Below are 15,381 nucleotides of genomic sequence, written 5' to 3'. Positions count from 1 at the left end.
TTAGGATGAAAACATAATGGAAAAGAATTGAATTAGAAAGTTCCTTTTAATAACTTGCATTGAGTTTGCGTCAAGTTTGCTGTACATGTACCAGTGATTCATATAAGCAAATGTTTATCAAATTAATCTACAAACCCGTAGGTTTTTGCAAGTCCTAGAAAATCAGTGAATGTGGCAATCTCATTCGACATGAGCTGCGAACGGGGAACGTTCGTATGTGTGTACGCAGCAGAAGCTAATCGGCGGCAAGGCTTGAATCGTTTCAAAGAATTCTCCTCCTGCATCACCAGTTATTTGCAAACCGTCCTCATTAGGACGAATACATAATTGTTATGTAAGAAAATTTAATTTAACTCTAGGAATCAATTTGCTAGCACTGACAAAACCCGATATGATTTTGGATCAATACCAAAAATTATTGCGAGCTGGTATACTTTGTAACGGGTTTCATTCCCTCCGAAACGGCATTCGAAAAGCGGCTCATATCATGTGCGAAGCCTTGCGATGATGCAAACAGACTGATGGTAACAAAAATGCTGAGTTGTGTCTTTTATACTCGACCACAGTACAATGAAAGTCCATCCTTCTTTAAGCTTCTCGATATGCTTCTCTTGTGGCTCGGAAGCTATAAAAGCTGTCGTACTATTTGAATCGAGTGTAAAAAAATTGATTTTGAAAGATGTCTAAGCACATGCGAGACAAATACGTTGCGACGTGCAACAAAAGAAAGCGCGAAAAAGTGGTAGTGAACGCGGAAGAACCGCCAAGGAATGCAGTGTCCGATGCTGAACGCATGAGGCAGTATCGGCAACGGAAAAAGCTTGCGAGAGAGACTGATGTTTCTGGTTCCGGCACTGAAACGGATAGGAGTTCTCAGTTGGTCGCAGGTATCGATATCAATACGAATGCGGATAGAAGCGCTAACCACATCATGCGTGTGTCTGTCGCAATTGAGGGCATCTTTCTAGACGTGGATGTCAGTTATCAAGGTATTATTTTATATTCTGCATTACGTCGAATTGAGTTTCCACACGACTGCGCTTGAACAAATTCAGTTCTAATTAAATACATTCGGTGAAAACTAACTCTTCGTAATGTAATATAATTGACAACGCTTGTTCAACACATCAATTCTATGTTCCCGTATTTATGATTTATGATTAATCGTCGAATTTTTGGCCCATAAAATGGTCTTAATACGGAAAGAAATATTGAAAAGTATTATATATTAAAGGTTTAATGGAGCATAACATGGAATAAAAATATATATACATATATTTAACAAGAATTGATGGATTGAATTAGCATTGCAAATACTTTTATTGATTAAATTTTGTATGTTATGATATAATTGAATAATAATGTTGAGGTGAAAAATCGAAACTCCTCTTTGACAGCTTAAAATAACCTGATGCGATTCGTGATGAACAGAAAACATTCAGTCAAAAATCCGTATTATTCATTTAATTTTGTATATATATATATATATATATATATATATATATATATATATATATATATATATATATATATATATATATATATATATATATATATATATATATATATATATATATATATATATATATATATATATATATATATATATATATATATATATATATATATATATATATATATATATATATATATATATATATATATATATATATATATATATAAAAAATGTATATGCATTTCACTAAATATTTAGGTAACGGTTTTCAAATACTGGTAAATCATATAAAATGATCATTATAATTGCTTATATTGTGACAGGATCTACTTTGATTAGTTTTTTCGTTGTTGTTCTCTCGTTAATTGAGTTCTACAGGATGACAACACGAATGAACTCATGATGAATGAAGTTCGTGTTTGACAATTCTTGGTGGTTTGTTTACTTCGTCAGTTTTATGAGAACGAATACAACGGGTGCTCAACTGTTGAATTTGAACTCACATAACTCCCATGTAAACAAACCACCGATAATTGAATAATTTGTCGTTTCTGCTTACGTTATATGATAGGGTGCGCTTTTCCATATTTTGAACATGAGTTGGGAAAATGTTGTCAAAACGAGTGAAACAGAGAATTGTGAGAGAAAGAGTTTCAACTATTCTTAGTGGAAAGTAATGGTTATAATGTATGGGCACAAACAGTTTTTTTAGATTTTATTTTAGAATTTGGAAGTATTTCAATAAACTACAAACTGTTCCCATATTTTTTCCGCGTCAAATGTATATCCATTTTACAACTACAATATTATATTTTTTCCGAAATTCCAAGTTTTAATATCTAATACCCGTCGCGCATTGCTGCGACTTCAACGAAATAGGAGTAATTTCTTACGGCAATATATATATATATATATATATATATATATATATATATATATATATATATATATATATATATATATATATATATATATATATATATATATATATATATATATATATATATATATATATATATATATATATATATATATATATATATATATATATATATATATATATATATATATATAATTCGGGACAAACCGTAACAGTTCACAGCAGTTAACGTAAGATACAACTATTCTCTTTTGTTTACTACAAATATCTGTGATTGACCAGTAACGATTTGTCCGAAATTTCAACTTTAAGTGAATTTTTACAGTTGATTTACACGCCCTAATCATATGTTTGTCGAGAATTGTTCAATAAAATTGATAGCATATTGAAGGAGCTTTTCATCTCCTTGAATCTCTTATAGAGGAATGCCCCACACTATATAATATGCTGATTATTTCTTTGCTTCTGGCAACAGGAATTTTTGTAGTAACTTTGAATGACTTCGATTGAGTTACACAATTAATACATATGGAGTAAATTAGGATACATATTTGGAGTTTACAAAGACTTCTAATGTTTTTTTCATTTTCATTAAAATAGCAATGCATTGCACTGAACTTTTAATTTCAATCAAATAAATTTATTTTCAATTATTTTGTTTAAATTTCTATCAGGTAATTAACAAAAAAGAGAACGATATGTTTCATTTAAGCAATTAATAAATATTATTGTACTCATTAAATAAAATTTTTGTCTCCCGACCAATAATTTTATTTTGAAAATTCTATCCAAATTTTATTAACCATACAAGTCTATTCTCTTAGCGTTGGTCTGAATGATTTAGACTAACTTTCTAAACACAAAATAATCCAACTTTGTTGAACTTTGCAGGAATCGTTCCATCTCGTTCTTTGCAGAGCGAGCCCATTCAAATTCCTGCACTAATAAGTCAGGGTAAGATATTATAATAAATATCAAGTTGATAATAAATTTGCGTTACTGAAAACTTTGTTGAACTTTGCAGGAATCGTTCCATCTCGTTCTTTGCAGATCGAGCACATTCAAATTCCTGCACTAATAAGTCAGGGTAAGCTATTATAATAAATGTGAATCTGACAATAAAAATTTGCGTTAATGAAAAATTACAGAAATTAACCCATCGTGTCAAACACAAGATGGGACAGGTTTTGCGAGAGCTGATCGCGAATTTCGCGAAAGGTTCATTGATAATGAATTCGGGATTGCATGTAGCGTGTGTGATAGACTTTGGTTCACCAACGATCTGAAGTCAATCACAGAGCAAGGAAGGAGAGTGCTGTTGGAGGCTGGAGACTTTGAGTCAGTTGCGGGATTCAAGTTATGCCAGACCTGTCGTAGCAGTTTGCAGCGAGGTACAGTACCAAATCTGTCCACGTCGAACGGATTCAAGTACCCAAGCTGTCCACCAGATCTTCCGCCCTTGGATCCGATTAGCGAAAGGCTGATTTCACCACGACTGCCGTTTATGCAGATTCGTCGTCTGCGCCAGGCACAAGGTGTGTTATGAGGTTGCACTTTGGCAATTTTTCCTTTTTATGAAGTATTATCCGAAATTGTAGGCAGTTACACCATCATTGGGCAGGTCATCAATGTTCCAGTAGATGTAGATGAGATGGTTCGGGTGCTTCCTCGTCAGCTTGAAGACGATTACGCTTTTAATGTATCAATTAAAAAACATCTAATACATAAATCAAATTACTTGTCTGGATTCGTCAAGAAGTCGGTCGTGAAGGCTTGGCTTAAATATTTAGTCACCACACCATTATATAAACGGGAAGGAATATCTCTGTGCGAGGATCGACTAACAGCTTTTGGTGCGGACCAACAATCTAGTTCATCTCAAGAAATGAGTATGATAGAATTGGAGGTCATTGAAGCAACCAACGATGTCGAGTTGTTTGCTGGTCAGCAACAAACGCTGTTATGGAATGAAGATAAATGTCTGGAAATTGCTCCGGCTCAAAACAAGAGGCCGATGTCGATTGTTTACGATGAAAACGCTGAAGAGCTGTCTTTTCCAGATATCTATTTGGGATATCCAAGAAAATTCAAAGCTGGCGTTCACGTAACACCCTTCATGAAGGCCACCAGTGAGCTGAGACGGAGTGATAGACGTGGAGCCAAGCCGAATCACTTACTGTATATGGCTATGAAAATTCTCCGTCTTCGAGTTACTGAGGGATTGCAGCATACCTACAAATGTATGGGAACTGCAAACATAACGCGAGCCCAGCTGAGCGACAAAAGTTTCTTGGAGAATCTCATGGAACGAAATCTGTCGTTTATGAAATCGATTCCAAACTCAGTGCAGTATTGGTATCGACGTAAACAGGACCTTTTCGCCATGATTCGACAGCTGGGCAAGCCAACAATGTTTCTGACGCTAAGCGCGAGCGAAACTCAATGGCCACTATTGTTGAAACAGCTGCACAAGCTCTCAAATCATTATAACGGCATCGATTTAACAGAACCATTGCGTGAGTTGAATGCCTATCAGCGAGCGACACTGGTCAATGACGACCCAACCACTTGTTGTTTGTTCTTCAATAAACTCGTTGATGTCATAATGCATATTCTATCTTCACCTAGATTCAGTCCATTTGGCAGCCATTATGTTATTGATTTTTTCAAGCGCATTGAATTTCAACACCGCGGCAGTCCACATGCACACATCATGCTTTGGCTTGCAAATGATCCTCGTGAAACGGTTTCTGAGCATATGCCCGCCACCCTACAACTAATCAGAACAGTTTGTTCTATTAGTGTAGGGGATCTACGTGAAACGTATGGCAAACAGGTTCATGGGCACACGCGTACTTGCTATAAACGCAACGAGAAGCGGTGTCGATTCAACATACCATACTGGCCAATGAATGAAGAACGGTCATTGGTACCGCTAACAACTGATGACAGTCGCCGTGGACGATTACGCCGACGCTCCGCAGAGATGCGGGAATCACTGGAAACAAAATCATTTGACACTCTAGAGGAGTTTCTTGCAGATTTCAGATGTACTCCCGATGAATATCTCGATGTGCTCCGTTCTTCGATACAGCGCCCAACAATTTTCTTAAAGCGCTCAATGACGGAACTCTGGACAAACCCTTTCAATCCTTGGATTGCAGAGAAACTGCGTTCCAACATGGATCTGCAGTTTATCCTTGACGTGTACTCGTGTGCATGTTACTTGGTTGACTACGTCAACAAATCGAATCGGGGCATAAGTGGTTTACACCGCGAGCTCATCCTTTTGCAAGAGCAGTATCCTGATCAGGACTACACGGCATTACTGAAGAAGGTTAGTTTAAAAATGCTGAACTCTGTAGAGATGTGTGCCCAGGAAGCCGCATGGTACCTTCTTCGTCTACCAATGTCTGAGGCCAGCAGAAAAATAGAGTTTCTGCCAACGATGTGGCCTCACGAACGGACCAGGACCAGGAAGCAGCACAAGCAGATGGACGACGAGGGAATTGGAGAAGATTCTACTGACGTGTGGACAAAGAATATTATCCAGAAGTATGAAGAGCGCGACGGATTGGATTATGTTTGCTTGGCTGATTTTGCTGCTAACTTCACCAAGTGTAGAAATACAAACAGCTACAGAGCCCGAAGCTCACCGCGAATATTACGATGGTGCAATTATAGCATGAACGAACTTGTTGAGTACAAGCGCGAATCAGTCCTTCTATTCTTACCGTTTAGAAACGAATTATGCGATGTTCTCGATGGAAACAAGTTTCTTCAGCTGTATAATGCGCACGAGGCAGACATCCTGAGAAAAAGGAGAGAATACGACTGCGAATTGAACTTGGAACAAACTGTCGAGGAATATCTACGCACTTGTGAGAACGAAGAAGCTGGCGAACAGGAGAACACCGCAACTAAGAAACATGAAGAGTTTGTACAGTCGATTGCCATGGAACCAAACGATGATGACATTGAGCAATTACCAACTGGAACACTGAGAGCGGTTATAAGACAACGAACCAACGTCATGTCGAAGCAAGATTACTGCGATATGGTACGATCCACCAATGCGGAACAGCGCGACTTAATTTTGCACGTAATCGATTCGCTACACAGCTTCACCGATAGCAAACCAATGCAATTATTCTTCACTGGACCGGCTGGATGCGGTAAAACATTTACACTGCGAGTACTTATGGAGACCTTCAACCGCTTCAGTCAAGCTCATAACTCACAGAAGAATGCCTACGTAGCATGTGCTTCGACAGGAAAGGCAGCCGTTGCCATTGGAGGAACTACCGTGCATTCTGCATTTCGCATCACAATGTCACGCCGTAGTAATTCAAAGCTAAGCTTCGAAACACTCCAACTTTATCGCAACGCTTTCACCAATGTTAAAGCTATTATCATAGATGAGGTGAGCATGATTGGCGCAGATGTACTCAACACCATACACGCACGCCTTCAAGATATAACCGGAAACTACGATGATCCATTCGGTGGAATTAATATAATATTCTGCGGAGACTTACGGCAACTACCGCCAGTCAATGCAAGACCCGTCTACAAGGCATGTGGAAACTCATTCCACGGGGCTGTCCTGTGGCAATCGCTCGACTTTTTCCCGCTGGTAACAGTTATGCGTCAAACCGATATCAAATTTTCCGATATATTGACCAAGATCGGCAACGGTTTGCGATTAACCGCAGAAGAAACCGAATTGATCGAGGGTCGTTTTCGCACAGCCGAATGGTGCAAACAAAACGCACCAAGGGCAATTAGACTTTATCATCGGAACGTGGATGTAGAGCAATACAACAACGAAGCATTAAACGCACATGATGCACAAGACTGCATTGCCGACGATGTGTTTGCGGGATACAAAAATGCTGATCAGCTCGCTAGTTCTCGTATTAAGCTTTACAAGCTGAGCGTCGTGGAAACAGGAGGCATGCCGTATTTGCTACGCCTTTCAGTTGGTATGCCTTATATGATAACTACCAATGTCGACGTTGAAGATGGCGTAGTAAATGGCGCTATCGGTGAGCTGAAATACGTTGAACATGTTGAGGATGACTCCGGACGACATATTGCCAAGCTGTGGATGAAGTTCGAGAGCGAAGCTGTTGGAGCTGCTTTGAGGATCAAGTCAAGACCAGCCGTTTATTCTAGACCCGGTATCCTGCAATCTGATTGGACTCCTATTTCGAAGCGATCTGCGAATATCAAACTGAGCGGCACCATCAAATGCAAGCGTATCCAGTTTCCAGTCGTGAGTGCATGTGCTCTGACTGTACACAAGTCACAGGGCGGCACATTCTCTGAGATTGTATATGACTACGACAAGAGCCAGGACCAGCAGCTGGTATACGTTGGTTTGTCGCGTGTTTCATCGCTTCAGGGTCTTTACCTGACTAATCCCACCAATGCCTTCAAGTTTCATCACGCTAAGGGTTCTAATTCACCGAAAATGCAAGACCTGCGAAATGAGCTGCAACGATTAGGCAATCATCGTTTGCGTACACTTGGTGATGAATTATGCGAGGTTATAACGAATAGTGATCCTGCTAGTACGTTGATAAGTCTCAATGTACAAAGTTTGAAGGCCCACGCAATGGATATCGCTACAGATAGGATTTTAGCTAGCGTAGACTTCCTCGCCTTTAGTGAAACCTGGCTAGACGATTCTTTTTCAGTCGAGGTAGAAGGCTACAGTTGCGTCATCCAATCGAAGCGTACCGATACGAGAGCTGGTGGAGTAGCCATATACAAGAAGAACAAGACATCCATAATGGCTATTCCTTATACCATCCAACAACAAGCACACGCCGAGGACGCTTGCGGTGACATTTGTGCAGCAATGGTGACGGTAATGGATACCAGTATTCTTATAATTTCAATATATATTTCGCCAGGAACAACTGCGGAGCAGAGAAAGTCCTTCATATCACGCAGATTGTCTAGCTATGCTAGGCAGAAAATTCCTATGGTGGTCACAGGCGACTTCAATATTGACGTATCCAGACAAGAAAACAAAGATTTTATTGATTTTATGGATATATTTTTCCAATTAAGTGTAGCTACGCGAACGAATGAGGCAACCACACTTGGTGGTTCGGTATTAGATTTAATATTTACGCATAATTTAAGCGCGGAATGCACGCTATATTGTTCTTATTTTTCATATCATAGACCAATATTATCTGTACTATCAATAGAAGCACCCGAACCATAATCTGCATCTTAAAACCCTCGCTGGAATGAGACGATCAAAACTTGCAACGACAATTACGGTCGTCGAAATGGCCCAGCCCAAAGGTAAGTTAATTTTCAAAGCATCGGAACTTGAAAAGAAAAGTTGCATACAAATGCACATAGGACACATATAATAAATATTTATTTTCAGATTAGGACAACAAACCACCAAATCCATCACGAATAACGACGCCTGGTGATAGTCAGCCTTACGCGGATCAGTCTTCACGCAAAACGGTCCTTTTCAGGACCACAAAACACAAAACGGTCCTTTTTAGGACCACAAAACATTAAACGGTCCTTTTCAGGACCCCAAAAATGTTACAAAGAATTTATTTTGAAATTTCCAGTAAACATTCATTCAAAAAGTGCATTGGTTCAAAGTATCCATGAATGTCATATGATATGCCTAAGTTTAGTCCTACGTCAACACCGCGGTTATGTCCCGGACATTACCCACTCCTAGTTTTTAAAAATTATGTCACCCCCCCCCCCTTCAAAATCGCTGAAAAAAATCAGGGGGCAAATAATTTTTTTTTAAAATAACCAAAATTCAAAAAAATATCACGTTTTATAGTACAACAGTAGCTTCCATAGAGTTTTGCTTTTCGTAAATGAAAACTATTATGGTAGTTTTAGAAATTAGCATCCCATGATAATTTTTATTTTGACTATTCTCGGGTAAATGTGAAGTTTAAATGAGATCATCGATCCAGTCCAACATCAAATGAAACGTTTGCTGGTCGCGGAAGGAAGGACCCATCTGTGTATTATCAAACGAAAATCTCATGGAAAGGCTAATACAGACCGACTTCTGAATCGATTCCATTTTAAACGCAACAGTCGATAGAGACATAATCGATCGTTGCATTCGAAAATAATTTCGATAAGGAAACAATCTGAATTCAAATCAGACTCCTGGCGATTTATATGTGGTTCAATATTCAATATACATGAGCTTTACCGAAAGGTTTTTGACATTTAAAGATTTCATATGGGATCGTAGTGTTCATATCGTATTTCCGCAGCCATATGTGCGATTCTTATGAACTTGATCAGATCAAAATCTGCTACCAATCCTTCCATTTAAGGCTAAGCTTGTGAAAATCGAATAAGTCGTTTTCCAAGAAGCCGAAGAGACATTAATTCTGAAATATTCCATGAACCAGAAACATGCGAAATTTTCGAGATAGACGCTGGAATCAAAAAAAACTTAGTCTGGCCATCAGCGATCAAGAATGCTCTAGCAAAGCTAAATATAGATCTTACAAATAATGGTATCATCGGCACTTACCGCAGGGGGAACCGGCAATCCATAATCGATGTCAATTTTTGTAGCCTTGGAGTAACCGGAAAGAGGGACTGAAAAGTGTGCGAGGATATATCCACAGCGACCACCAAGCGATCTGGTACAGCATTGATAACAGGACTATGAACTACACATGAATATGAATATGTGGGAGATATATAAACGAATGAAGATGGAAAACAGCGATTTTTCATAGGAATGTGTCCGTCGCAGAACTTTAATTTGAGGGTATCCTCTTCAACCTAAATGCGAACGAGTTCACGGCACTACTAACAAGGGCGTGTAATGCGACCATACCAAGGGATGGGAAACCGAGAAACGGTCGCCGGGTGCAATACGACGATTATCGATCTACGTATAAGTTGCCTCCGAGCTTGGAGAAGAAGTTGGAGATCACTTCGGTTTCTCATCTCACTCAGTTCAGAAGCTAGAAATCGCTCCGCTGCAATAGCAGGGCAAGTAATCAAATTTACCCGCGCGACGCTTGGTCTATTTTCAAAGGCAAAAATTGATTCCTTCTGCCTAGTGTGTGAAACGTGAGCAAACAATGAGTGACAATGCAAAGCAAAAGTATATCACGATGCGGGCAAACTGTGTTGCTGTTGACTACACGAAATATCCGGTAGTACCATCAATTCATGAAGGGGATCAAATGTTGAAGGTGAACTTGAAGTTCAACGTAGCTTGCGGTACTTTATGCGGTGCAATTCCACCATTTATGTCATGCGGTACTGAATATGTTAAAAAACATTAGTCAAGCAGAATCATTCGCTTCCCAGAACAACATGAAACACGTCATCGAATGTAATGACATTTTATACAGTATCCCAACGTATATAGATGTTGACAGTATTGAAATAAAGATACATGACCTGGCACCACGTACTAGTTCCTTCGCTATCAAACAAATCCTGTCAAAATACGGAGAGGTGAATAGTGTTAAGGAAGATAGTTGGAGGAACTTCTTCCCAAGACTCCGCAACGGAGTTCGTGTGGTGAGAATGCGTCCGACAAAACCTATTCCCCCTTACTTGACTTTCACATGCAAATCACCTCATGGTGCTGAATATTCTCAACGAATACTAGTCACGCACCCAGGCCAGATTCCTACCTGTCAATATTGTAATCATCCGCTACACCACGGGAAACCTTGCGCAGAGAATGCTAAAGAAATTCCACCTGATACGACCAAAGCCGGTATACAATCATCGTATGTTAAACCACAACCAGTTGGTAAACCAACGACTGCAGACCGGGCATTCACAAACACCAGCTCAACAACGATCGACCCCAGTACCACTAAACCAACTGCCATTACCAACATCGAAGTAACAACGATTACAGCAAATGTTTCCAAACCAACAACCAACACCACCAATAAGGAATCTAATGCCGATGAAGAAGGATTTACAATAGCGACCCGTAAGCACAAACAACAAATAAGAACATCCGACGATGAGCAAGATGAATGCAGTACCGATGATGACATGGACGTAAACGAAAACGCGAGAGAAGACGGACCAAATGACCCCCAAGGTGCGCTCCACGGCTCAGTTGTGCTAACGCATTGAGCCGTGTCAAATATATTTAAAATTAAAACAGAAGTCAGAAAGCTCAAGGGAGCGAGCTGCAAGAACCGCTCTCAACAAAGCAGTCAAGCTGTACAAGAAAGCCTTGCCACAAAGCCAACGCGAATTTCCTTAAGGGAGACCTACAAAGTTGGCATAACAAAGATAAAAGGCTCAGCTGCACCACCTGAAAGGTGTCCGGAAAAGATGGAGGTCACCATCGAAAGGTTTTCCCCACAACATGAATCTATTTTCGCCGTACAGTGAGGAGGATGATCACAAAGATGAAGATCGATTTACCAACAAACAGCTTATCGAAATGGCGAAAGCCATTAAAGTGAAGTGATACATGAGAGCCCGGATATGTTCAAAACGATCCGATAATTGGAAGCGACAAAAGCTGATGTTGCTTCCGATGCCGGGACAACATGGAGATCTTTCAGCGTAGTCAATATATCCCTTGGTAATGTTAGAGAGAAGGAGTAATCCTGAATAAGCTAACGAAGTACGCGGACCGTGAGAACGGCATCTCATGTAATTCGGCTTCCTTATAGGCAGGTCTATAGTGAAATCCATCCAAACGGTTGTGGGAGCTTTGGAGACAGCAGAGATAAGGATATCGTTTTTGCGTGGTGGTTCTCTTAGACGTGAAGAATGCTTCAATAGTACTAGCTGGGAAGCAATCGCCCATTCGCTGTACAGTATGAGTAACTCTGCAGGATATTATAGAGCTACTTTCAGTACCGAACACTGATCTACGAGACAGACAAGGGAGAATCACAACTACAACTGACGTTCCTCGACTCGACGCTGTGGAACGCAGTGTACGATGGAGTATTGAAGCTGAACCTTCCCAGAGATATAACGATTTTCGGCTACACGGATGATGTGGTGTTCCAAGTAATCGAACAATCGCTAGAAGAGGAGACACTCGACACGGAGACGATTGCCCATCATAAAACAGAGTTGGTGATGACTAGCAGCCGAAAGACAGCGCGGTCGGAAAATATATCATCGACTTGAACTTTTAAAGTTACGATGATTATGTCAAGGGGAAGGCTGTGAGAGCAACCACAGCTTTGCTTGAGGCGCCAGTGTACTGGGCACCACGAACCAGCTGGAATAGCCGGACCGAAGCATGTGAGCAGACTAGTTTCACCGTCAGGGACAAGATCGAGTAGGTCGAGTGAAGCATCAGCGGTGGGTCGTCGAGTTTTCAACGAACCGGAAGCAGCGAACCAGAAGCTACGCTCCATCCGGTATCGCCGAACCGTCCTCGCCAAGTACTGGTTGGCCCTTTGAGTAGGATTTATGGACTATGCGAGAAGATTGCGACAAAACTGGGAGCTAAATGACTCACGCAACAGGCATCGGTATCGGGAGAATTTCCGACGAGGAATTGAGATGACTCGCGAAAACAGGAACTAAATGGTTCACAGAAACGGGAGCCAAATGGCTAACGGAAGTTCACGACTGCGATTAGCCGGATATGTGTTCGGAGCTAAACCGCTCTAATCTATCATTTTGTCTTAAGACTGAATCAGCCTCCCCACGATATAACGCTTCGATGCAGTCTCGTGGAACAAAAGGAAGGAAGAAAGGTAAGGACTATTAGTAGTGGTTAGGCACAAAAGTGAATCCCACCTGGAACCAATGCACTTTTGAAGCTATTTAACCATACTATAAAACATACAGACATTTTCAGATATCGACGAACTGAATCTAGTGGTATATGACGCTCGACACTCCGGGTGTATCTTAAAAAGTCGAATTTCAGAATGATTGCACAGTCTTCCTTATATGAAAAAGGCAAAAAATGAACTGATGATTGCTATACATTTCATAAATCCGTACGACTATCAAATGAATTTCTCTGATGTGGCTACCTACTGCGCAACAAGATGGAGAAACATGCAAAGATTTCGAAGATGTACACGGAACCGAGCCGAATTACTATCATGTACCAAACAAACAAATCTACGAGTCTTCAAGCACAAGCGATAAACCAAAGCTGATGTTTCCACTAGAGTTCGAAAAAGTATAGTATGCACAGGATGTACGTTCGCCAGGCTACTGTATACGAAATACGCAATAGAAAAAAAATATCAGAGAAAACCATATCTGAGATGAATAATTCCATTGACGCACACTATACCTTTGGATTCATTCCAGAATGTTTTCTAAAAGTCCATAAGTGAAATGTTGCAATCCTGTTTCTGTACATTGTTATCAAGCAGGTTACCCTTTGACCGATTTTCATGCCTTGTGTGTACAGTCGGTCCATGTGCCGCCACAACGGAACGAAAACTATTCAAGCAACCAAAAGTTAATACCTTAAAGTACTCTTAAAAGTTTACATTAAGTTCTTAGAGAACTTTCAAGCTTTTATTGGGAATTTAAAAATTGCACTGTTGGGAAAATTATTTAAAACGAAAACTTTAGCATCCCTTTCCTATGTGAACTTTTGATTGATTCAGTAATGTTTGCTTGAATTTTTCTGGTAAAACAAATATTTCAACCCCGCTATACGAAATCACCCTGCGGAAACGTCCACGAGAACAATCGAAAGAAAATGCAAAAAGACAAAAAAATTGTGTTCATTAAAATAAATATTTATTTTTTGTTTGCCCCCCCCCCCCCCCCCCCTTCAGAAAAAAATTTGTACTTGGACATAATTTTTAAAAAAGATTTGTAATGGCCTAACTGCAAAAGAATGCGAAACGATGGAAAAAAATTGCGATGAGATAGTCAACTTTAAGCAAATAAAATTAAATCCATGGTTGGTTTGATTGAACGATGCCCGCGAGAAGTCATGGCTACCGGATGCGATTAATGACCACTTTAATAGAAAATGTAAACATGAATAATCTAGGCCAGAAGCGGCGAGTGTTGTCCATAGTTGTGACCGCTGACAGGAATGGATTAGTTGGTTTTGGTTTCGGAGAAGCCATCGACATGCAGACAGCTCTGAGACATGCGAACAACCGTTTTGGGCAGACTAATGAATCAAACTTTAACAGTGTTTCACAATGTTTATTCCTTCGGCGAAATTAAGATTTTCGTGGAACGTATACTGAAGGTTACGGACTGAAATGCTCCGTGTCATCAAAACCGTCTATGAGGTACATGGAATAGGGGACCATCCACTTAATGTGAAAGCTACACTTGAATCTTGGATGTTGATTTTAGTCGAAGGTAGAGAAAACTATTCAATATACATGAAACTAGTTACAGATTGGTGACATATATATTTTTTAGATTCACGATTTGGAATGCGTAGTTGAAGGAACTACCTCCTTGCGTTAGTGTTGGTATTAGATGAAGCGGATACATGGACTTAACACCTGAAAAATGATATTGGGCCCGAGAACAGGTTCCAGTATTACCGGAAGTCGACTACGGAGTTCATAGAGATGGCTAAGCAGGTGAGTTAAGTATGTATGTATGCGTATGTGTGGTAAAAATATAATTTTCATAGTTAATGAAGTTGGCTAAACCGATTAGTCTCAAATCAAAGGTGTTATTCATCAAGTCCAACCGAAATTTTGACTGGTTCTAATCAGAAACCAGACCCATTTTCTGGCTGATTTTTTACTGAGATAAACAATTTTATTTCGATCGAATTACCGGTTTCGATTGTACAATTCAAAGAATGCGTTCCCATAACCAATTCCTATGGCCGATCAAGGGGAAGTGGCTTAAATTAATTCACGGTGAACGATATTTTGACTCAGAAACTAAAACCTTAGATTTTAGATAATTAAGAAATTTAGAATTTTGCTAATTTTAAATATCATTGACTAAATTCAATAAATTTGTATAATCGTATATAAGGCTTTTTTCATAGTCGTTAAAAAGATGGAAATGGATATATAGTTCTAGCTGTATCAGGCTTTTTCTACAGCTG

The 15,381-nt window shown here is 39.6% G+C and overlaps 1 protein-coding gene across 1 annotated transcript in view; it reads left to right on the top strand.

Annotated features, from left to right (window-relative positions):
• The first annotated feature begins 679 nt into the window (after positions 1-679).
• LOC131687436 (uncharacterized) overlaps positions 680-15,381 on the top strand; it is a 29,450-nt gene continuing 14,748 nt past the window's right edge. The window contains exons 1-4 of the mRNA XM_058971517.1: positions 680-989; positions 3,635-3,871; positions 3,935-8,211; positions 8,561-8,660. Of these exons, the coding sequence (XP_058827500.1) occupies positions 680-989; positions 3,635-3,871; positions 3,935-8,211; positions 8,561-8,660 (4,924 nt within the window). The remainder of the gene's footprint in view (positions 990-3,634; positions 3,872-3,934; positions 8,212-8,560; positions 8,661-15,381) is intronic.

This window comes from Topomyia yanbarensis, chromosome 3 (genome assembly GCF_030247195.1).
Source record: "Topomyia yanbarensis strain Yona2022 chromosome 3, ASM3024719v1, whole genome shotgun sequence".
NCBI classification, from domain to species: domain Eukaryota; kingdom Metazoa; phylum Arthropoda; class Insecta; order Diptera; family Culicidae; genus Topomyia; species Topomyia yanbarensis.
Note: the sequence above shows the minus strand (reverse complement) of the source record. Positions and strands in the feature narration are given on the sequence as shown.